At 42.3% G+C, this 23,390-nt stretch overlaps 2 protein-coding genes across 6 annotated transcripts in view; one reads left to right on the top strand and one right to left on the bottom strand.

The window, feature by feature from the left end:
• MROH1 (maestro heat like repeat family member 1) overlaps window positions 1–17,969 on the top strand; it is a 143,780-nt gene extending 125,811 nt beyond the window's left edge. For 2 of the 5 annotated variants that reach the window (XM_086875842.1, XM_086875845.1), the window contains 6 exons: window positions 375–521; window positions 3,987–4,121; window positions 8,982–9,084; window positions 12,292–12,357; window positions 17,419–17,595; window positions 17,676–17,969. In XM_086875842.1, the coding sequence (XP_086731968.1) occupies window positions 375–521; window positions 3,987–4,121; window positions 8,982–9,084; window positions 12,292–12,357; window positions 17,419–17,595; window positions 17,676–17,953 (906 nt within the window). In that variant the 3' untranslated portion in view covers window positions 17,954–17,969. Of the gene's footprint in view, window positions 1–374; window positions 522–3,986; window positions 4,122–8,981; window positions 9,085–12,291; window positions 12,358–16,880; window positions 17,282–17,418; window positions 17,596–17,628 lie in introns of those variants that run through there. The other 3 variants (XM_086875857.1, XM_086875865.1, XM_086875851.1) reach the window with 2 other exon arrangements.
• Window positions 17,970–21,377: 3,408 nt separating this feature from the next.
• The window catches only part of BOP1 (BOP1 ribosomal biogenesis factor), a 107,500-nt gene continuing 105,487 nt past the window's right edge, over window positions 21,378–23,390 (bottom strand). The window contains exon 16 of the mRNA XM_086875896.1: window positions 21,378–21,626. Coding sequence (XP_086732022.1) covers window positions 21,473–21,626 — 154 coding nt within the window. The 3' untranslated portion in view covers window positions 21,378–21,472. The remainder of the gene's footprint in view (window positions 21,627–23,390) is intronic.

The following is a 23,390-nucleotide window of genomic DNA, read 5'->3' on the forward strand; positions in this document are numbered from 1 at the left end:
TGGGATTTGGGATCAGATTTGGGATCAGAGGAAGAAATCTGGGATCAGGGATTTGGCATTTGGGATCAGATTTGGGATCAGATTTGGGATTTGGGATCAGATTTGGGATCAGGGATTGGAATTTGGGATCAGATTTGGGATCAGATTTGGAATCTGGGATCAGGGATTTGGGATGGGATTTGGGATTTGGGATGGGATTTGGGATTTGGGATCGGGGATGGGATTTGGGATCAGATTTGGGATCAGATTTGGGATTTGGGATCGGGGATGGGATTTGGGATTTGGGATTTGGGACGGGATTGGGGATGAGATTTGGGAATTCCCGCCTCCCAAATCCCGGGGTTTTCCCGTTTTTCCCGTTTTTCCGGCTGCAGGAGCGGCGGGAGCTGCGGCGCTGCTCCATCCTCCTCTTCGGGAACCTCTCCCGCTCCTCCCATTCCCAACTTTTCCGGGATCAGATCCTCAACAGCCTCGTCCCGCTCCTGCTGCACCTGCAGGACCCCCAGCCCGACGTCGTCAAGGTGGGGAAATCCCGGAATTCCTGGGAAAATCACGGAATTCCCACCCAAAATCCCGGAATTCCCACACAAAATCCTGGAATTCCCACCCAAAATCCCAGAATTCCCACTCAAAATCCCCGAATTCCCACCCAAAATCCTGAAATTCCCAGAATTCCTGACCCAAAGTCCTGAAATTCCCTGAATTCCCACCCAAAATCCCGGAATTCCCAACCCCAAATCCCAGAATTCTCAACCCCAAATCCCGAAATTCCCACTCAAAATCCTGGAATTCCCACCCAAAATCCCGGAATTCCCACCCAAAATCCCGGAATTCCCACCCAAAGTCCTGAAATTCCCACCCAAAATCCCCAAATTCCCACCCAAAATCCTGGAATTCCCACCCAAAATACCGTAATTCTCACTCAAAATCCCCAAATTCCCACCCAAAATCCCCAAATTCCCACCCAAAATCCCAGAATTCCCGGAATTCCCGACCCAAATTCCCAAAATTCCCACCCAAAATCCCGAAATTCCCACCCAAAATCCCCGAATTCCCACCCAAAATCCCAGAATTCCCAGAATTCCCGACCCAAATTCCCGAAATTCCCACCCAAAATCCCGAAATTCCCACCCCAAATCCTGGAATTCCCACCTGAATTCCCAAAATTCACAACCCAAATTCCCAAAATTCCCACCCAAAATCGCGAAATTCCCGACCCAAATCCCGAAATTCCCACCCAGAATCCCAAAATTCCCACCCAAAATCCCGAAATTCCCACCAAAAATCCCCGAATTCCCACCCAAAATCCTGGAATTTTCACTCAAAGTCCCCGAATTCCCACCCAAAATCCCGGAATTCCCACTCAAAATCCCGAATTCCCACCCAAAATCCCCAAATTCACGGAATTCCCGACCCAAAACCCAAAATTCCCACCCAAAATCCTGAAATTCCTGGAATTCCTGACCCAAAATCCTGAAATTCCTGAGCCAAAATCCCAAAATTCCCACTCAAAATCCCAAAATTCCCACCCAAAGTCCTGAAATTCCCACTCAAAATCCCAAAATTCACAGAATTCCCAACCCCAAATCCCAGAATTCTGACCCAAAATCCTGAAATTCCTGGAATTCCTGACCCCAAATCCTGAAATTCCTGAGCCGAAATCCCAAAATTCCTGGGTTTTTGGACTAAAATTCCCAATTTTCCCCTCAAAACTCCCAGAATTCCCACTTTTTGGGGTAAAATTCCCCATTTTTCCCAGAAAATTCCCCATTTTCCCTGGGAAATTCCCAGAATTCCCAGAATTCCATGGGGGTTTTTTTGGTAAAATTCCTATTTTTTTCCTGGGAAAATTCCCAGAATTCCCAGGGTTTTTTTGTGAAATTCCCAATTTTTCCCAGGAAAATTCCCAGAATTCCCAGAATTCCCAGGTTTTTTGGGGTAAAATTCCCTATTTTTCCCAGGAAAATTCCCAATTTTTCCCAGGAAAATTCCCAGAATTCCCAAAATTCCTGGGTTTTTTACTAAAATTCCCCATTTTTCCCTCAAAATTCCCAGAATTCCCAGGCTTTTTTGGTGAAATTCCCCATTTTTCCAGGAAAATCCCCAGAATTCCCATTTTTTTGGGGTAAAATTCCCTATTTTTCCCAAAAAATTCCTCATTTTCCCTGGGAAATTCCCAGAATTCCCAGGGTTTTTTTGTAAAATTTCCCATTTTTCCCAGAAAAATCCCCATTTTTCCCCAGGAAATCCCCAGAATTCCCATTTTTTTGGGTGAAATTCCCCATTTTCCCCAGAAAATTCCCCATTTTCCCTCAGAAATTCCCAGAATTCCCAGGTTTTTTGTGTAAAATTTCCTATTTTTCCCCCAAAATTCCTCATTTTCCCGGGAAAATCCCCAGAATTCCCAGGGTTTTTTTGTAAAATTCCCTATTTTTCCCAGAAAAATCCCCGTTTTTCCCAGGAAATCCCCAGAATTCCCAGAATTCCCACAGAATTCCCATTTTTTTAAAAAAACCACCTATTTTTCCCAGGAAATTCCCAGAATTCCCACTTTTTTGGGTAAAATTCCCCATTTTTCCCAGGAAATCCCCATTTTCCCAGGAAATCCCCAGAATTCCCATTTTTTTAAAAAAAAAACCCTATTTTTTCCCAGGAAATTCCCAGAATTCCCATTTTTTTGGGTAAAATTCCCCATTTTTCCAGGAAATCCCCAGAATTCCCATTTTTTTGGGTAAAATTCCCCATTTTCCCCAGGAAATTCCCCTTTTTTTCCAAAAAAGTCCCTATTTTTCCCAGAAAATTCCCCATTTTTCCCAGGAAATCCCCAGAATTCCCAAAGAATTCCCATTTTTTTTAAAAAAATCCCCAGAATTCCCATTTTTTTTTTTAAAAAAACCCCTATTTTCCCCAGGAAATTCCCAGAATTCCCAGGTTTTTTTTGTAAAATTCCCCATTTTTCCCAGAAAAATCCCCATTTTCCCCAGGAAATGCCCAGAATTCCCAGAATTCCCAAAGAATTCCCATTTTTTTTTTTAAATTCCCCATTTTTCCCAGGAAATCCCCAGAATTCCCAGAATTCCCACAGAATTCCCATTTTTTAAAAAAAAACCACCTATTTTTCCCAGGAATTTCCCAGAATTCCCACTTTTTTGGGTAAAATTCCCCATTTTTCCCAGGAAATCCCCATTTTTCCAGGAAATCCCCAGAATTCCCATTTTTTTTTAAAAAAAACCCCTATTTTTCCCAGGAAATCCCCAGAATTCCCATTTTTTTGGGTAAAATTCCCCATTTTCCCCAGGAAATTCCCCTTTTTTTCCAAAAAAAGTCCCTATTTTTCCCAGAAAATTCCCCATTTTTCCCAGAAAATTCCCCATTTTTCCCAGGAAATCCGCAGAATTCCCAGAATTCCCAAAGAATTCCCATTTTTTTTTAAAAAATCCCCAGAATTCCCATTTTTTTTTAAAAAAAAAACCATTTTCCCCAGGAAATTCCCAGAATTCCCAGGGTTTTTTTGTAAAATTCCCCATTTTTCCCAGGAAATCCCCAGAATTCCCATTTTTTTTTTTAAAAAAATCCCCATTTTTCCCAGGAAATCCCCAGAATTCCCAGAATTCCCACAGAATTCCCATTTTTTTAAAAAAAACTCCCTATTTTTCCCAGGAAATCCCCAGAATTCCCATTTTTTGGGGGTAAAATTCCCCATTTTTCCAGGAAATTCCCCATTTTTCCCAGAGAATTCCCAGAATTCCCATTTTTTTTAAAAAAATCCCCATTTTTCCCAGGAAATCCCCAGAATTCCCATTTTTTTGGGTAAAATTCCCCATTTTTCCCAGGAAATTCCCCATTTTCCCCAGGAAATCCCCAGAATTCCCAGGTTTTTTTGGTAAAATTCCCCATTTTTCCCAGAAAACCCCCCATTTTTCCCAGGCAATGCCCAGCATTCCCAGAATTCCCGCAGAATTCCCGTTTTTTTCCCGCCCTGCCAGGCGTCCAAGCTGGCTCTGAGGTCGTGCGCGCCGGGGTTGGGATCCGAGGAGCTGCGGGAAATGTTCGGGAATTTCCTGCGGGAAGAGCGGGGGCTGCACTTCGGGGAGTTCATCAACAACGCCGCCAAATTCCTGGTGGGAGCAAACGCCGGGCCCGGAATGACCGGAATTCCCGGAGATCTGGGAATATTGGGGAATTGGGGAATTGGGGAATTGGGGAATTCGCCGCCAAATTCCTGGTGGGAACAAACGCCAGGCCCGGAATTCCCGGAATTCCCGGAGATCTGGGAATATTGGGGAATTGGGGAATTGGGGAATTGGGGAATTCGCCGCCAAATTCCTGGTGGGAACAAACGCCAGGCCCGGAATTCCCGGGAATTCCCGGAAATCTGGGAATTGGGGAATTGGGGAATTGGGGAATTATTCAGGAATTGGGGAATTGGGGAATTATTCGGGAATTGGGGAATTCGCCGCCAAATTCCTGGTGGGAACAAACGCCAGGCCCGGAATGACCGGGGATTCCCGGAAATCTGGGAATAGGGGAATTCGGGAATTGGGGAATTGGGGAATTGGGGAATTGGGGAATTCGCCGCCAAATTCCTGGTGGGAACAAACGCCAGGCCCGGAATGAATTCCGGGAATTCCCGGAAATCTGGGATGTTCGGGAATTCGGGAATTATTCGGGAATTGGGGAATTGGGGAATTATTCGGGAATTGGGGAATTGGGGAATTGGGGAATTCAGGAATTGGGGAATTGAGGAATTGGGGAATTCGCCGCCAAATTCCTGGTGGGAGCAAACGCCAGGCCCGGAATGACCGGGAATTCCCGGAAATCTGGGAATTGGGGAATTGGGGAATTGGGGAATTGGGGAATTGGGGAATTGGGGAATTATTCGGGAATTGGGGAATTCGCCGCCAAATTCCTGGTGGGAACAAACGCCAGGCCCGGAATGTTCGGGAATTCCCGGGAATCTGTGAACTGGGGAATTGGGGAATTGGGGAATTGGGGAATTGGGGAATTGGGGAATTGGGGAATTGGGGAATTCGCCGCCAAATTCCTGGTGGGAGCAAACGCCAGGCCCGGAATTCCCGGGAATTCAGGATGTTCGGGAATTTGGGAATTGGGGAATTGGGGAATTGGGGAATTCAGGAATTGGGGAATTGGGGAATTGGGGAATTCGAGAATTGGGCAATTCGGGAATTCAGGATGTTCGGGAATTGGGGAATTCGGGATGTTCGGGAATTGGGGAATTCGGGAATTGGGGAATTCGCCGCCAAATTCCTGGTGGGAGCAAACGCCGGGCCAGGAATGAATTCCGGGAATTCCCGGAAATCTGGGAATTGGGGAATTGGGGAATTTGGGAATTGGGGAATTGGGGAATTGGGGAATTCGGGAATTCGGGAATTCGGGAATTCGCCGCCAAATTCCTGGTGGGAACAAACGCCAGGCCCGGAATGAATTCCCGGGAAATCCCGGAAATCTGGGAATTGGGGAATTGGGGAATTATTCGGGAATTGGGGAATTGGGGAATTATTCGGGAATTATTCGGGAATTCGAGGCCAAATTCCTGGTGGGAACAACCGCCAGGCCCGGAATGAATGCCCGGAATTCCCGGAAATCGGGGAATTGGGGAATTCGGGAATTATTCGGGAATTGGGGAATTGGGGAATTGGGGAATTGGGGAATTGGGGAATTCCAGGGAATTGGGGAATTGGGGAATTCCAGGGAATTGGGGAATTGGGGAATTGGGGAATTGGGGAATTGGGGAATTGGGGAATTGGGGAATTCGGGAATTGGGGAATTGGGGAATTGGGGAATTCGGGAATTCGGGAATTCGGGAATTCGCCGCCAAATTCCTGGTGGGAACAACCGCCAGGCCCGGAATTCCCGGGAATTCACGGAAATCTGGGAATTGGGGAATTGGGGAATTGGGGAATTGGGGAATTATTCGGGAATCGGGGAATTGGGGAATTATTCGGGAATTGGGGAATTGGGGAATTGGGGAATTGGGGAATTGGGGAATTCGGGAATTGGGGAATTGGGGAATTGGGGAATTCCCGGAAATCTGGGAATTGGGGAATTCGGGAATTATTCGGGAATTGGGGAATTTGGGAATCCGGGAATCCGGGAATTGGGGAATTGGGGAATTCGGGAATTGGGGAATTGGGGAATTGGGGAATTCGGGAATTCGGGAATCGGGGAATTGGGGAATTGGGGAATTCGGGAATTCGCGAATTCGCCGCCAAATTCCTGGTGGGAACAACCGCCAGGCCCGGAATGAATTCCTGGGAATTCCCGGAAATCTGGGAATTCGGGAATTCGGGAATTATTCGGGAATTGGGGAATTTGCCGCCAAATTCCTGGTGGGAACAAACGCCAGGCCCGGAATTCCCGGAATTCCCGGGAATCTGGGAATTGGGGAATTCGGGAATTGGGGAATTCGGGAATTGGGGAATTCGCCGCCAAATTCCTGGTGGGAACAACCGCCAGGCCTGGAATGACCGGGAATTCCCGGGAATTCGGGAATTGGGGAATTGGGGAATTTGGGAATTGGGGAATTGGGGAATTGGGGAATTGGGGAATTGGGGAATTCGGGAATTGGGGAATTGGGGAATTGGGGAATTGGGGAATTCACCGCCAAATTCCTGGTGGGAACAAACGCCAGGCCCAGAATGTTCGGGAATTCCGGGATGTTCGGGAATTGGGGAATTGGGGAATTGGGGAATTGGGGAATTGGGGAATTGGGGAATTGGGGATGTTTGGGGAATGGGGAATATGGGATTCAGGAATTCAGGAATTTGGGATGTTGGGATTTTGGGATATTTGGGATATTTGGGATGTTTGGGATATTTGGGATGTTTGGGATGTTTGGGATGTTTGGGATGTTTGGGATATTTGGGATATTTGGGATATTTGGGATATTTGGGATATTTGGGATGTTTGGGATATTTGGGAATTCAGGGATATTTGGGATATTTGGGATATTTGGGATATTTGGGATGTTTGGGATGTTTGGGATGTTTGGGATATTTGGGATGTTTGGGATGTTTGGGATGTTTGGGATATTTGGGATATTTGGGATATTTGGGATATTTGGGAATTCAGGGATATTTGGGATGTTTGGGATGTTTGGGATATTTGGGATATTTGGGATGTTTGGGATATTTGGGATGTTTGGGATATTTGGGATATTTGGGATATTTGGGATGTTTGGGATGTTTGGGATATTTGGGATATTTGGGATGTTTGGGATGTTTGGGATATTTGGGATATTTGGGATGTTTGGGATGTTTGGGATATTTGGGATGTTTGGGATATTTGGGATATTTGGGATATTTGGGATGTTTGGGATGTTTGGGATATTTGGGATATTTGGGATGTTTGGGATGTTTGGGATATTTGGGATGTTTGGGATATTTGGGATATTTGGGATATTTGGGATATTTGGGATATTTGGGATGTTTGGGATGTTGGGAATTTGGGATATTTGGGATATTTGGGATGTTTGGGATATTTGGGAATTCAGGGATATTTGGGATATTTGGGATATTTGGGATGTTTGGGATATTTGGGAATTCAGGGATATTTGGGATATTTGGGATGTTTGGGATGTTTGGGATATTTGGGAATTCAGGGATATTTGGGATGTTTGGGATGTTTGGGATATTTGGGATATTTGGGATATTTGGGATATTTGGGATGTTTGGGATATTTGGGATATTTGGGAATTCAGGGATATTTGGGATATTTGGGAATTCAGGGATATTTGGGATATTTGGGATATTTGGGATATTTGGGATATTTGGGATATTTGGGATATTTGGGATATTTGGGATGTTTGGGATATTTGGGATGTTTGGGATGTTTGGGATGTTTGGGATGTTTGGGATATTTGGGATGTTTGGGATATTTGGGATATTTGGGATGTTTGGGAATTCAGGGATATTTGGGATGTTTGGGATATTTGGGATGTTTGGGATGTTTGGGAATTCAGGGATATTTGGGATATTTGGGATATTTGGGATATTTGGGAATTCAGGGATATTTGGGATATTTGGGATATTTGGGATGTTTGGGATGTTTGGGATATTTGGGATATTTGGGATATTTGGGATGTTTGGGATGTTTGGGATATTTGGGATGTTTGGGAATTCAGGGATATTTGGGATATTTGGGATATTTGGGATGTTTGGGATGTTTGGGATATTTGGGATATTTGGGATATTTGGGATATTTGGGATGTTTGGGATATTTGGGATATTTGGGATATTTGGGATATTTGGGATATTTGGGATATTTGGGATGTTTGGGATGTTTGGGATATTTGGGAATTCAGGGATATTTGGGATGTTTGGGATATTTGGGATATTTGGGATGTTTGGGATATTTGGGATGTTTGGGATGTTTGAGATATTTGGGATATTTGGGATGTTTGGGATGTTTGGGATGTTTGGGATATTTGGGATGTTTGGGATATTTGGGAATTCAGGGATATTTGGGATGTTTGGGATATTTGGGATATTTGGGATATTTGGGATATTTGGGATGTTTGGGATGTTTGGGATGTTTGGGATGTTTGGGATATTTGGGATGTTTGGGATGTTTGGGATGTTTGGGATATTTGGGATATTTGGGATATTTGGGATATTTGGGATATTTGGGAATTCAGGGATATTTGGGAATTCAGGGATATTGGGGATATTTGGGATGTTTGGGATATTTGGGATATTTGGGATGTTTGGGATATTTGGGAATTCAGGGATATTTGGGATATTTGGGATATTTGGGATATTTGGGATATTTGGGATGTTTGGGATATTTGGGATGTTTGGGATGTTTGGGATGTTTGGGATATTTGGGATGTTTGGGATGTGGAGACACCAAGGGGACTTAAAAAAGCCCCAAACATTCCCAAACATCCCGAGGACAGTTCCCGATGTCCCCCAACATTCCCGAAATTCCCGGAATTCCCGGAATTCCCGCTTTTCCGGCAGATCCGTTCCCAGCCCTCGCTGCTGCTCCGTCTGGTCTCCACCAACCTCCTCTACTTCCGCAGCCCCTGGCCGGAGCTGAGGGCGGCGGCGGCGATGTTCATCGGTACCGGAATTCCCGGAATTCCCACGGAATTCCCACGGAATTCCCACGTGATTCCCAGGGGGTTGAGCGGGAATTTTAATGGGAATTTTCAGGGATTTTTTGGGATTTTTTTTGGAATTTTTTTTTTGATTTTTGGGAGTTTTTGGGGAATTTTTTTTGGATTTTGGGGGGATTTTTTGGGGATTTTTGGGGGATTTTTGTGGGATTTTCTGGGGAATTTTTGGGATTTTGGGGGGATTTTTTGGGGGATTTTTTGGGATTTTTGGGAGTTTTTGGGGAATTTTTTTGGGATTTTGGGGGGATTTTTTGGGGATTTTTGGGGGATTTTTTTGGGATTTTTTGAGGAATTTTTGGGATTTTAGGGGGATTTTTGGGGGGATTTTTTGGGATTTTTGGGAGTTTTTGGGGAATTTTTTTTGGATTTTGGGGGGGTTTTTTGGGGATTTTTTGGGGATTTTTTTGGGATTTTTTTGGGAATTTTTGTGGGATTTTTGTGGGATTTTTTGGGGAATTTTTTGGATTTTGGAGGGATTTTTTGGGGATTTTTTGGGATTTTTTTGGGGATTTTTTGGAGGTTTTCGGGAATTTTTTTTGGATTTTGGGGGGATTTTTTTGATTTTTTGGGGAATTTTTTGAGAATTCTTTTGGGAATTTTTTGGGAATTCTTTGGTATATTGGGGGATTTTTGGGGGGATTTTTTGGGGAGCTTTTGGGGAATTCTTTTGGGATTTAGGTGGAATTTTGGGGGGATTTTTGGGGGATTCATTTGATTTTTGGGGGAATTCTTTGGGATTTTGGGGGGATTTGGGGGGGATTTTGGGGGGATTTTTTGGTGATTTTTGGGGGATTTTTTTGGGAATTCTTTGGGGAATTTTTGGGATTTTTTTGGGATTTTTTTGGGATTTTTGGGGGGATTTTTGGGAGTTTTTGGGGAATTTTTTTTGGATTTTTGGGGGATTTTTTGGGGGGATTTTTGTGGGATTCTTTGGGGAATTTTTGGTATTTTGGGGGGATTTTTTGGGAGTTTTTGGGGAATTTTTTTTGGATTTTGGGGGAATTTTGGGGGGATTTTTGGGGAATTCTTTGGGGAATTTTTGGGATTTTTTTGGGATTTTTTTGGGATTTTTTTGGGGATTTTTGGGAGTTTTTGGGGAATTTTTTTTGGATTTTGGGGGGATTTTTTGGGGATTTTGGGGGGATTTTTTGGGGATTTTTGGGGGAATTTTTGTGGGATTTTTGTGGGATTTTTTGGGGAATTTTTGGGATTTTGGGGGGATTTTTTGGGGATTTTCTTGGGGATTTTTGGGAGGTTTTCGGGAATTTTTTTTGGATTTTGGGGGGATTTTTTTGATTTTTTGGGGAATTTTTTGAGAATTTTTTTGGGAATTTTTTGGGAATTCTTTGGTATTTTAGGGGATTTTTGGGGGGATTTTTTGGGATTTTTGGGAGTTTTGGGGGAATTTTTTTGGGATTTAGGGAGAATTTTGGGGGGATTTTTGGGGGATTATTTTGATTTTTGGGGGAATTCTTTGGGATTGTGGGGGGATTTTGGGGGGATTTTTTGGCGATTTTTGGGGGGATTTTTTTGGGAATTCTTTGGGGAATTTTTGGGATTTTTTGGGGATTTTTTTGGGATTTTTTGTGGGGATTTTTGGGAGTTTTTGGGGAATTTTTTTTGGATTTTGGGGGGATTTTTTTTATTTTTTTGGCAATTTTTGGAGAATTTTTTGGGGAATTTTTGGGGAATTCTTTGGGATTTTGGGGGGGAATTTTGGGGGGATTTTTGGGGGATTCATTTGATTTCTGGGGGAATTCTTTGGGATTTTGGGGGGATTTGGGGGGGGATTTTTGGGGGATTTTTTTGAGATTTTTGGGGGATTTTTTTGGGAATTCTTTGGGGAATTTTTTGGATTTTTTGGGGATTTTTTGGGGAGTTTTTTTGATTTTTGGGAGTTTTTGGGGAATTTTTTTTGGATTTTGGGGGGATTTTTTTGAGAATTTTTTGAGATTTTTTTTGGGAATTTTTTTGGGAATTCTTTGGGATTTGGGGGGGATTTTTTGGGGGATTTTTGGGGGGATTTTTTTGGGATTTTTGGGAGTTTTTGGGGAATTTTTTTGGGATTTAGGGGGAATTTTGGGGGGATTTTTGGGGGATTCTTTTGATTTTTGGGGGAATTTTTTTGGAATTCTTTGGGATTTTTGGGGGGTTTTTGGGGGGATTTTTAGGGAATTTTTTGGGATTTTTTCTGGGATTTTTGGGGGATTCTTTGGGGGATTTTTTTGATTTTTTGGGGATTTTTGGGGGGATTTTTGGGTTTTTTGGGGGATTTTTTGGGGGATTTTTTTTAATATTTTGGGTTTTTTTAGGGGATTTTTAGGGGATTTATTTTTTATTTTGGGGGGATTTTTATGGAAATTTTTTTTTATATTTTGGTAAGTTTTTTGGGATTTTGGGAGATTTTTTTTATTTTTGGGGATTTTTTTTTAAATTTTTTTGGGATAATTTGGGGATTTTCGGGGATTTTTAGGGGTTTTTTGGGCATTTTTTTGTTTTTTTTTTAATTTTGATGTTTTTTAGGATTCTGAGAATTTTTTGGGGGATATTTTTGGGGGGATTTTGGGGACGTTTTGGGGATTTTTGGGGGTATTTTTTGGTATTTTGATGGAATTCTTTGGGAATTTGGGGGGGATTTTTATGGGGATTTTTTGGGGATTTTGGGGGGATTTTGTTTGGATTTTGGGGGGGATTTTGGGGATTTTTTGGGGGGAATTTTTTGGAAATTTTATGGTAATTTTGGGGGGATTTTTAGGGAATTTTGGGGGATTCTTGGGAATTTTTTTTAGATTTTGGGGGGATTTTTATGGGAATTTTTGGGGGGAATTCTTTGGGATGTTTGGGAGGATTTTTTTCAGTTTTGGGGGGATTTTTTTTTTATTTTTGGGGGATTTTTGGGGGGAGTTTTTAAGGAATTTTTAGGGTGTTTCTTGGGAGATTTTTATGTAAATTTGGGGGGATTTTGGGGGGATTTTTTGGGGGGAATTTTTGGGGAATTTCAGTGGAATTTTTATTGAATTCTTTGGGAATTTTTATGGAATTTTTATGGAATTTTTGGGATAATTCAGGTTGGGATCCGGGCTGGGTTTGGGGTGAATTTTGGGAATTTTTTTGGGGAATATTCCGGATTCTGATCCCGGAATTCCTGTCAGGATTCCTGGTGCTCCACGTGGACGAGGAGCAGGGGCAGCAGCTGGACCTGGACGAGCTCATCTCCGGTGAGTGGGAATTCCCAAAAAATTCCCCAAAAATTCCCAAAAATTCCCAAAAAATTCCCAAAAAATCCCCAAAAGTTCTCCCCATATTTCCCAAAAATTCCAAAAAATTCCCCCCAAAATTCCCCTAAAAACTCAAAAAAATTCCCAAGAAATTCCCAAAAAATTCCCCCCAAAAATTCCCCAAAACCTCCCTAAAATTCCCCCAAATTCCAAAAAATTCCAAAAAAAAATCCCCAAAAAATCCCTCAAAAAATCCCCCCAAAATTCCCCAAAAGTTCTCCAGAAATTCCAAAAAAATCCCCCCCAAATTTCCCCAAAAATCCCCCAAAAATTCCCCCAAAATTCCCCCAAAATCCAAAAAAATTCCAAAAAATTCCCAAAAATTCCCCAAAAAAATTCCCCCAAAAATTCCCCCCAAAACTCCCAAAAATTCCTAAAAATTCCAAAAAAATTCCCAAAAATTCCCCAAAAACCTCAAAAATTCCCCCAAATTCCCCCCAAAATTCCCAAAAACTCACAAAAATTTCCCAAAAAAATTCCCCCAAAAATTCCAGAAAATTCCAAAAAATTCCCAAAAAATTCCCCCCAAATTGCCCAAAATTTCCAAAAAAATCTCCCAAAAAAATCTCCAAAAAAACTCCGCCCAAATTCCCAAAAATTCCCATAAATTCCCCATAAATATTCCCCAAAAGTTCCCTAAAATTCCCAAAAATTCCCCCCCACCAAAATTCCCCCCAAAATTCCCCAAAAACTCCCCCAAAATTCCAAAAAAAATCCAAAAAAAATCCCCAAAAAATTCCCAAAAAAATCCCCAAAAAAATCCCTAAAAAATTCTCAAAAATTCCCCCAAAATTCCCTAAAATCTCCCCCAAAATTCCCCAAAAATTCCAAAAAAACACCCTAAAAATTCCTTAAAATCTCACAAAAAATTCCCTAAAAACCCACAAAAATCCCCATAATAATTCCCTAAAAATCTCAAAAAAATCCCCCCAAAATTCCTAAAAATTCCCTAAAAAATTCCCCCCCCAAATTCCCCAAAATTCCCAAATTCCCGAGGTTTGGAGGGCCTTTTTTTCGGGATCTGAAGTTCGATTCTGGGGGAAAATCCCACATTTTTAGGGGATAAATCTCATTTTTAGGGATGAAAATCCCATCTTTAAGGGAAAAAAATTTCAATTTTAGGGAAAAAATTCCCATTTTTAGAGAAAAATATCACTTTTTTAAGGAAAACTCCCTTTTTTTTAGGGAAAATCCCTCATTTTTATGGAAAAAAATCCCATTTTTAGGAAAAAGTCCCATTTTTAGGGAAAAGAATTCCCATTTTTAGGGTTAAAAACCCATTTTTTTTTTAAATAACCCCAATTTTTGGGGGAAAATAAACCCCATTTTTTTAGGGAAAACCCACATTTTTAAAGAAAAAAATGCCATTTTAAGGGAAAAAACTTCCTTTTTTTAGGGAAAAAAACCCATTTTTAAGAAAAAAATTCCATTTTGGTGGGAAAAACAAATGTTTTTAGGGTTAAAACCCCCATTTTTATGGAAAAAACCCCAATTTTTAAGGAAAAATCCCATTTTTAGGGATAAACCCCCCTTTTTTTAGGGAATAACCCCCATTTTTAGGGAAAAAAATCCCATTTTTTGGGAAAACCTTCCTCATTTTAAGGAAAAAAATCCCAGTTTTGGGGGAGAAAAAAGCATTTTTAGGGAAAAAAGCATTTTTAAAGAAAAAAAATCCCATTTTTATGGTAAAAACCCGTCATTTTTAGGGAAAAATCTCATTTAAAGGAAAAAAAACCCATTTTGATGGAAAACCCCATTTTTAGGGAAAAAAAATCCAGGTTTTTTAGGAAAATCCCCATTTTTAGGGTAAAAAACCCCATTTTTAGGGAAAAACCCCCATTGTTTTAGGGAAAAAAAACCCTTTTTTAAGGAAAAATCCAAATTTTTAGGGAAAAACCCCATTTTATTGAAAAAAAATCCCCCCTTTTTTAGGGAAAAACCCCATTTTTATGAAAAAACCCCTTTTTTTAAGGAAACCCCCCAATTTTAGGGAAAAAAAAAAATTTAAAAGAAAACCTCCAGTTTTAGTGGAAAAAAATCCACTTTTTAAGGAAAATAATCCCATTTTTATGGAAAAAAATCCCATTTTTAACAAAAAAACCTCTTTTTTTATGGAAAACCCCCTCATTTTAAGAAAAAAAGCCCTTTTTTTAAGGAAAAAATCCCATTTTTAGGAAAAAACCCCATTTTTATTGAAACCCCCCTATTTTTTAAAGAAAAAAATCCCATTTTTAGGGAGAAAAAACCCCATTTTTAAGGGAAAAAACCCCTTTTTTTAGGGAAAAAAATCCCATTTTTATGGAAAAAAAATCCCATTTTTAAGGAAAAAACCCCTTTTTTAAGGAAAAAACTCAATTTTTAGGGGGAAAAACCCCTCTTTTATGGAAAATTTCCCTTTTTTTTGGGGAAAACCCCCAATTTTTAAGGAAAAAATCCCATTTTAAGGAAAAAAAACCCCATTTTTAAGAAAGAAAACTTTTGTTAGGGGAAAAACCCCCATTTTTAAGGAAAACCCCCAGTTTTAGGTGAAAAAAATCCCATTTTTAAGGAAAAAACCCTTTTTTTAAGGAAAAAACCCCATTTTTAGGGAAAAAACCCCCCTTTTTTATGGAAAAATTCCCTTTTTTTGGGGAAAACCCCCTCATTTTTAAGGAAAAAAATCCCATTTTAAGGAAAAACCCCCCTTTTTTAAGAAAAAGCCTTTTGTTTAGGGGAAAAAACCCCATTTTTAAGGAAAACCCCCAGTTTTAGGTGAAAAAAATCCCATTTTTTGGGAAAAAAACCCCTTTTTTAAGGAAAAAAACCCCCTTTTTTACAGAAAAAAATCACTTTTTTTTAAGGAAAAATTCCCTTTTTGGGGGGGAAAAATCCCATTTTTATGGGGAAAAAAACCCCCAATTTTTAAGGAAAAACCCCATTTTTTTACGAAAAAAAATCCCTTTTTTTAAGGAAAAAAACCTCAATTTTTTGGGATTAAAAAATTCCCTTTTCCAGCTGCTCCCTCCGGAGCCTCCCGGGAAGGGCCCTCTTGGATCGCTCGCCCTGGGATGAAGTCACTTTCCTGGATTTCAGGAATTTTTTCCTTCCCTCTTTTTTTTCCCCTCTCTCTCTCTCTCTCCGTTGACCTCATCCCGTGGATTCCAGCCCGGAAAATTCCAGACCTTTCCAAGAAAACCGCAAAAAAAAAAATAATATCTCTAAAAAAGGCGAAAAAATTCCCTTTTTTTTTTTCATCCAATAAAAACCCCAAAAATTCCAAATAAAACGGGGGCGGATTCGGAATCCGCTCGGAATTCCCGGAATTTTTTTTTGGGATCCAATCCTCTCGGGGAATGAGGGAAAATCCCCAGGAATGTGGGATAAACACGGGAAAAAAAAACCTTGGATGAAATCCCGGGAGCTGCTCCAGGGTTTTTTGGGAATGTGGAGGGGGGGGATGGGAAAAATCCCTCGGGATTGGCTCCCGATCCGAGCCCAAATTCCCGGGATCAAAGCGGCTCCGGGTTTTCATTTTGGGCTTTTTTTGGGGATTATCCCAAGTTTTTATTTTTTTTGGGATTATCCCAAACTTTTTCTCGGAGGTTTTTTTTGGGATCGTCCGGAGCCGTTTCCTTTTTTTTGGATTCATCCCAAACCTTTCGTTTCAATTTTTTGGGATCATCCTGAGCTTTTATTTTAATTTTTTGGGATCATCCTGAGCCTTTATTTTAATTTTTTGGGATCATCCTGAGCTTTTCCTTTAAGTTTTTTGGGATCCTCCTGAGCTTTCCCTTTTTTTTCTACTTTTTGGGATCGTCCCAAACCTTTAATTTTAATTTTTTGGGATCATCCTGAGCTTTTCCTTTTATTTTTTTAGCATCGTTCCAATCCTGATCCCAATCCTGATCCCAAACCTGATCCTGATCCTGTTCCCAATCCCAATCCTGATCCTCATCCCAATCCTGATCCCGATCCCAATATTGATCCTGATCCCGATCCTAATCCCGATTCCAATCTCGATCCTGTTCCTGATTCTTATCTGGATCCTGATCCTGATCTCAATCCTGATCCTGATCCCGATCCCGATCCCGATCCCAATCCCAATCCCAATCCCGATCCTCACCCTGATCCTGATCCCATTCCCAATTCTGATTTCGATCCCAATTCTGATCCTGGTCCTGGTCTTTACCTGGATCTTGATCCCGATCCCAATCCCGATCCTGATCTCGATCCCAATCCTGATCCTGGTCCTTTTCGGGATCCTGATCCTGATCCCGATCCTGATCCCAATCCTGGTCCAGGTCCAGGTCCAGGTCCAGATTCCAGTCCCAATCCCGATCCTGATCCTGGTCCAGGTCCAGGTCCAGGTCCAGATCCAGGTCCAGATTCCAGTCCCAATCCTGGTCCAGATCCAGGTCCAGGTCCAGATTCCAGTCCCAATCCTGATCCCAATCCCGATCCTGATCCCTGCTCTGCTGTTCCAGCCCTGAAGCTGCTCCTGAAGGATCCAAATCCTGGTCTTGTTCCCAATCCTGATCCTTATCTGGATCCTGATCCTGATCCCAGTCCTTATCTTGATCCTCACCCTGATCCCGATCCAGATCCCGATCCCGGTCCTTATCTGGATCCTGATCCCGATCCCAATCCTGATTTCAATCCCAATCCCAATCCTGGTCCTGGTCTTTACCTGGATCTTCATCCCAATCCCAATCCTGATCCCAATCCTGACCCTGATCCCGATCCCAATCCCAATCCCGATCCCAACCCTGAGTCCAACCAATCCTGATCCCGATCCCGGCCCTGATCCCAATCCCAATCCCAATCCTGATCCCGATCCTGATCCCAACCGATCCCTTCTCTGTCGTTCCAGCCCTGAAGCTGCTCCTGAAGGATCCAAATCCTGATCCCAATCCTGATCCCAACCAATCCTGATCCCAATCCCGACCCTGATCCCAATCCCGATCCCGGTCCCGGTCCCGGTCCTGATCCCGATCCCAACCTTTCCCTTCTCTGCCGTTCCAGCCCTGAAGCTGCTCCTGAAGGATCCCGACCCTGATCCTGATCTCAATCCCAATCTCAATCCTGATCCTGATCCCAATCCCAACCCTGATCCCGATCCCAATCCCGATCCAGATCCCAATCCCGATCCCAATCCTGATCCCAACCCTGATCCCGATCCCAATCCCCATCCTGATCCCGGTCCTGATCCCGATCCCTTCTCTGCCGTTCCAGCCCTGAAGCTGCTCCTGAAGGATCCCGACCCCTCCGTGCGGATCAAGGTGGCCGAGACCCTGGGACGCCTCGTCCGGCTCCTCTGAATCCCAGAATTCCCAAAATTCCCAGGAATTCCCGACCCTGGGACGCCTCGTCCGGCTCCTGTGAATCCCGGATTTCCCAAAATTCCCAGGAATTCCCGGCTCTGCTGGATCCGGGATCCATTCCCGCCCCTCCAATCCCGCTCTGCTGCTTCCCGATGGAAAATCGGGATCCCGGAATTCCCAGAATTCCCAGAAGAATTCCCAGAATTCCCCCCTGTACAGACACTCTTTTTAAATAAAGCTTTGGCCTCCGGATCCGGCTCTGGAATTCCGGGATCGGGAATGGGAAATTGGGAATGGGAAATTGGGAATGGGAAATCGGGATTTAATGGGAAATTGGGATTGGGAATTTGGGAATGGGATCGGGAATGGGAAATTGGGATCAGGAATGGGAATTTGGGAATGGGAATTTGGGAATGGCATCGGGAATGGAATCTGGGACAGGATCAGGAATGGGATCAGGAACAGGAGATTGGGATTTAATGGGAAATTGGGATTGGGAATTTGGGAATGGGATTGGGAATGGGAAATTGGGATCAGGAATGGGATCTGGGACAGGATCTGGAATGGGATCAGGAATGGGAGATTGGGATTTAATGGGAAATTGGGATTTAATGGGAAATTGGGATTGGGAATTTGGGAATGGGATTGGGAATGAGAAATTGGGATCAGGAATGGGATCTGGGACAGGACCTGGAATGGGATCAGGAATGGGAAATTGGGATTTAATGGGAAATTGGGATCTGGAATGGGAATTTGGGAATGGGATCGGGAATGGGATCCCACCTGTGGGTCCGTGGGGACGATCCCTGGGATCTGGAATTCCGGGATTCTGTGGGATTCTGGGGGGGATTGATCGGGAATGGGAAACTGGGATCGGGAATGGGAAACTGGAATAGGAGATTGGGATTTAATGGGAAATTGGGATTGGAAATTTGGGAATGGGAAATTGGGAATGGGAAATTGGAATCGGGAATGGAAATTCGGGATCTGGAATGGGAAATTGGGATTGGGAATGGGATCAGGAATGGGATCTGGGACAGGATCTGGAATGGGATCAGGAATGGGAAATTGGGATTTAATGGGAAATTGGGATCAGGAATGGGAATTTGGGAATGGGATCGGGAATGGGATCAGGAATGGGATCAGGAATGGGATCTGGAATGGGATCTGGAATGGGATCAGGAATAGGAGATTGGGATTTAATGGGAAATTGGGATTGGAAATTTGGGAATGGGAAATTGGGAATGGGAAATTGGAATCGGGAATGGAAATTCGGGATCTGGAATAGGAAATTTGGATTGGGAATGGAAATTCGGGATCTGGAATGGGAAATTGGGATTGGGAATGGGATCAGGAATGGGATCTGGGACAGGATCTGGAATGGGATCAGGAATGGGAAATTGGGATCTGGAATGGGAATTTGGGAATGGCATCGGGAATGGGATCCCACCTGTGGGTCCATGGGGATGATCCCTGGGATCTGGAATTCCGGGATTCCGTGGGATTTTGGGGGGGATTGATCGGGAATGGGAAACTGGGATTGGGAATGGGAAACTGGGATCGGGAATGGGAAACTGGGATCGGGAATGGGAAATTGGGATCGGGAATGGGATCAGGAATAGGAGATTGGGATTTAATGGGAAATTGGGATTGGGAATTTGGATTGGGAATTTGGGAATGGGAATTTGGGAATGGGATTGGGAATGGGAAATTGGGATCAGGAATGGGATCTGGAATGGGATCAGGAATGGGATCAGGAATGGGAAATTGGGATTTAATGGGAAATTGGGATTGGGAATTTAGGAATAGGAAATTTGGATTGGGAATGGAAATTCGGGATCTGGAATGGGAAATTGGGATCGGGAATGGGATCAGGAATGGGATCTGGGACAGGATCTGGAATGGGATCGGGAATGGGAAATTGGGATTTAATGGGAAATTGGGATTGGGAATTTGGATTGAGAATTTGGGAATGGGATTGGGAATGGGAAATTTGGATCAGGAATGGGATCTGGGACAGGATCTGGAATGGGATCAGGAATGGGATCAGGAATGGGAAATTGGGATTTAATGGGAAATTGGGATCAGGAATGGGAATTTGGGAATGGGATCGGGAATGGGATCCCACCTGTGGGTCCGTGGGGACGATCCCTGGGATCTGAAATTCCGGGATTCCGTGGGATTTGGGGGAGATTTGATCTGGAATGGGAAACTGGGATCGGGAATGGGAAACTGGGATTGGAAATGGGATCGGGAATGGGATTCAAGACATAAAATCCCGGAACCTCATCCATAAAAATCCTTTATTGAGTTCCATGAGCTCCACCAGGGCCGGATCCCGGTGGATCCCGCTGGATCCCGCTGGGATCTCTGGTTTAGGGAATGTCTGGATGGGATCTGGGATATTGGGGAATGCAAAAATAGGAATTTTAAGGAATTCAAGACTCAAAACCCCAAAATCTCATCCATAAAAATCCTTTATTGAGCCCCATGAGCTGCACCGGAGCCGGATCCCTGCGGATCCCGCTGGATCCCTTTGGGATCTCTGGTTTAGGGAATATTTGGATGGGATTGGGGATATTTAATGAAGCAGAAATGGGAATTTTGAGGAATTCAAGACACCAAAACTTGGAAATGTCTCCAAAAAAATCCTTTATTGAGCTCCATGAGCTCCACCGGGGCCGGATCCCGGTGGATCCCGCTGGATCCCGCTGGGATCTCAGGTGTAGGGAATGTCTGGATGGGATTGGGGATATTGGGGAATGCAGAAATGGGAATTTTGAGGAATTCAAGACACAAAACCCCCAAATCCCATCCATAAAAATCCTTTATTGAGCTGAGTGAATTCCTTCATGGCCAGATCCCATCGGATCCCTGCGGATCCATCTGGATCCTTTTGGGATCTCAGGTTTCAGGAATGTGAGGGTGGGATTGGGGATATTTAATGAAGCAGAAATGGGAATTTTGGGGAATTCAAGACACCAAAACTTGGAAATGTCTCCAAAAAAATCCTTTACTGACTTCCATGAGCTCCACTGAGGCCGGATCCCGGTGGATCCCGCTGGGATCTCAGGTGTAGGGAATGTCTGGATGGGATTTTGGGATGTGGGAATGGGAATTTTGAGGAATTAAAGACACAAAATCCTATCAAAAAAAATCCTTTATTGAGCTGAGTGATTTCCTTCAGGGCCAGATCCCGTCGGATCCCATCAGATCCCACTGGGATCTCAGGTGTAGGGAATGCCCGGATGGGATTTTGGGATGTGGGAATGGGAATTTTGAGGAATTAAAGACACAAAACCCCAAAATCTCATCCATAAAAATCCTTTATTGAGTTCCATGAGCTCCACTGAGGCCGGATCCCTGCGGATCCCGCTGGATCCCGTCGGGATCTCAGGTGTAGGGACTATGAGGGTGGGATTTGGGATACGGGGGAATGTGAAAATGGGAATTTTGAGGAATTAAAGACACAAAATCCTATCCAAAAAAATCCTTTATTAAGCTGAGAGATTTCCTTCAGGGCCAGATCCCGTCAGATCCCATCGGATCCCATCAGATCCCAGTGGATCCCGCCGGGATCTCAGGTGTAGGGAATGCCCGGATGGGATTTTGGGATGTGGGAATGGGAATTTTGAGGAATTAAAGACACAAAACCTGGAATCTCATCCATAAAAATCCTTTATTGAGCCCCATGGGGCCGGATCCCGTCGGATCCCATCGGATCCCGGTGGATCCCGGTGGATCCCGGCGGGATCTCAGGTGTAGAGGCGCACGGTGCCGTCGGCGCCGGCCGAGAAGATCCAGGGCTGCCGCGGGTGGAAAACGACGTCGAGCACGGCCAGGCCCAGCGTGGGGACGTGGCCACGCAGAACCTTCAGCGGCACCAGCAGAGCGTTCTGCAGCAGGTCACTGACACACACGGGGGGTAATTAATTAATGGGGTTAATTAATGGGGAAATTAAAATATAAATATAAATGTAAATATCAATATCAATATAAATATATAAATGTAAATATCATATCAATATCAATATCATATCAATATCAATATCAATAAGAGCGTTCTGCAGCAGGTCACTGACACACACGGGGGGTAATTAATTAATGGGGTTAATTAACGGGGAAATTAAAATATAAATATCAATATAAATGTAAATGTAAATATCAATAAGAGCGTTCTGCAGCAGGTCACTGACACACACGGGAGGTAATTAATTAATGGGGTTAATTAACGGGGAAATATCAATATCAATATCAATATCAATATAAATATCAATAAGAGCGTTCTGCAGCAGGTCACTGACACACCCAGGGGATAATTAATTAATGGGGTTAATTAATGGGGAAATTAAAATATAAATATAAATGTAAATATAAATATAAACATGTAAATATCATATCAATATCAATATCAATATCAATATAAATATCAATAAGAGCGTTCTGCAGCAGGTCACTGACACACCCAGGGGGTAATTAATTAATGGGGTTAATTAACGGGGAAATTAAAATATAAATATCAATATAAATATCAATATAAATATCAATATAAATATCAATAAGAGCGTTCTGCAGCAGGTCACTGACACACCCAGGGGTAATTAATTAATGGGGTTAATTAACGGGGAAATATCAATATCAATATCAATATCAATATAAATATCAATATCAATAAGAGCGTTCTGCAGCAGGTCACTGACACACCCAGGAGGTAATTAATTAATGGGGTTAATTAATGGGGAAATGTAAATTAAAAATATAAACATCAATATCAATATCAATATCAATATCAATATCAATATCAATAAGAGCGTTCTGCAGCAGGTCACTGCCACACCCAGGGGGGTAATTAATTAATGGGGTTAATTAATGGGGAAAGGGAAATATAAATATCAATAAGAGCGTTCTGCAGCAGGTCACTGACACACACAGGGGGTAATTAATTAATGGGGTTAATTAACGGGGAAAGGGAAATATAAATATAAATATAAATATAAATATAAATATAAATATAACTATAAATATAAATATAAATATAAATATAAATATAAATATAAATATAAGTAAGAGCGTTCTGCAGCAGGTCACTGGCACATAAGGGGTTAATTAACGGGTTAATTAGAGATAAAGTGGAAATTAAAATTATAAATAAACATATAAATAAACATATAAATATAAATATAAATATAAATATAAATATAAATATAAATATAAATATAAATTTAAATGCAAATATAAATATAAATATAAATATAAATATAAATATAAATAAATACAAATATAAACATAAATATAAATGTAAATCTAGGAATTCCCAGAACTAAACCCCATCAATCCCAGGAATAAATCCCAGAAATCCCAGAATTCCCAGGAATAAATCCCGGAAATCCCAGAATTCCCATAAATAAACCCCAGGAATAAATCCCGGAATTCCCAGAATTCCCATAAATAAATCCCAGGAATAAATCCCAGAATTCCCAGAAATAAATCCCGGAAATCCCGGAATTCCCACAAATAAGTACCGTAAATCCCGGAATTCCCACGAATAAATCCCAGGAATAAATCCTGGAATCCCCTGAATTCCCAGGAATAAATACCAGGAATAAATCCCGTAAATCCCGGAATTCCCACAAACTAATCCCAGGAATAAATCTCAGAATTCCCAGAATTCCC

The sequence above is a fragment of the Cyanistes caeruleus genome, chromosome 1 (assembly GCF_971803275.1).
Source record: "Cyanistes caeruleus chromosome 1, bCyaCae1.hap1.1, whole genome shotgun sequence".
Classification (NCBI taxonomy): domain Eukaryota; kingdom Metazoa; phylum Chordata; class Aves; order Passeriformes; family Paridae; genus Cyanistes; species Cyanistes caeruleus.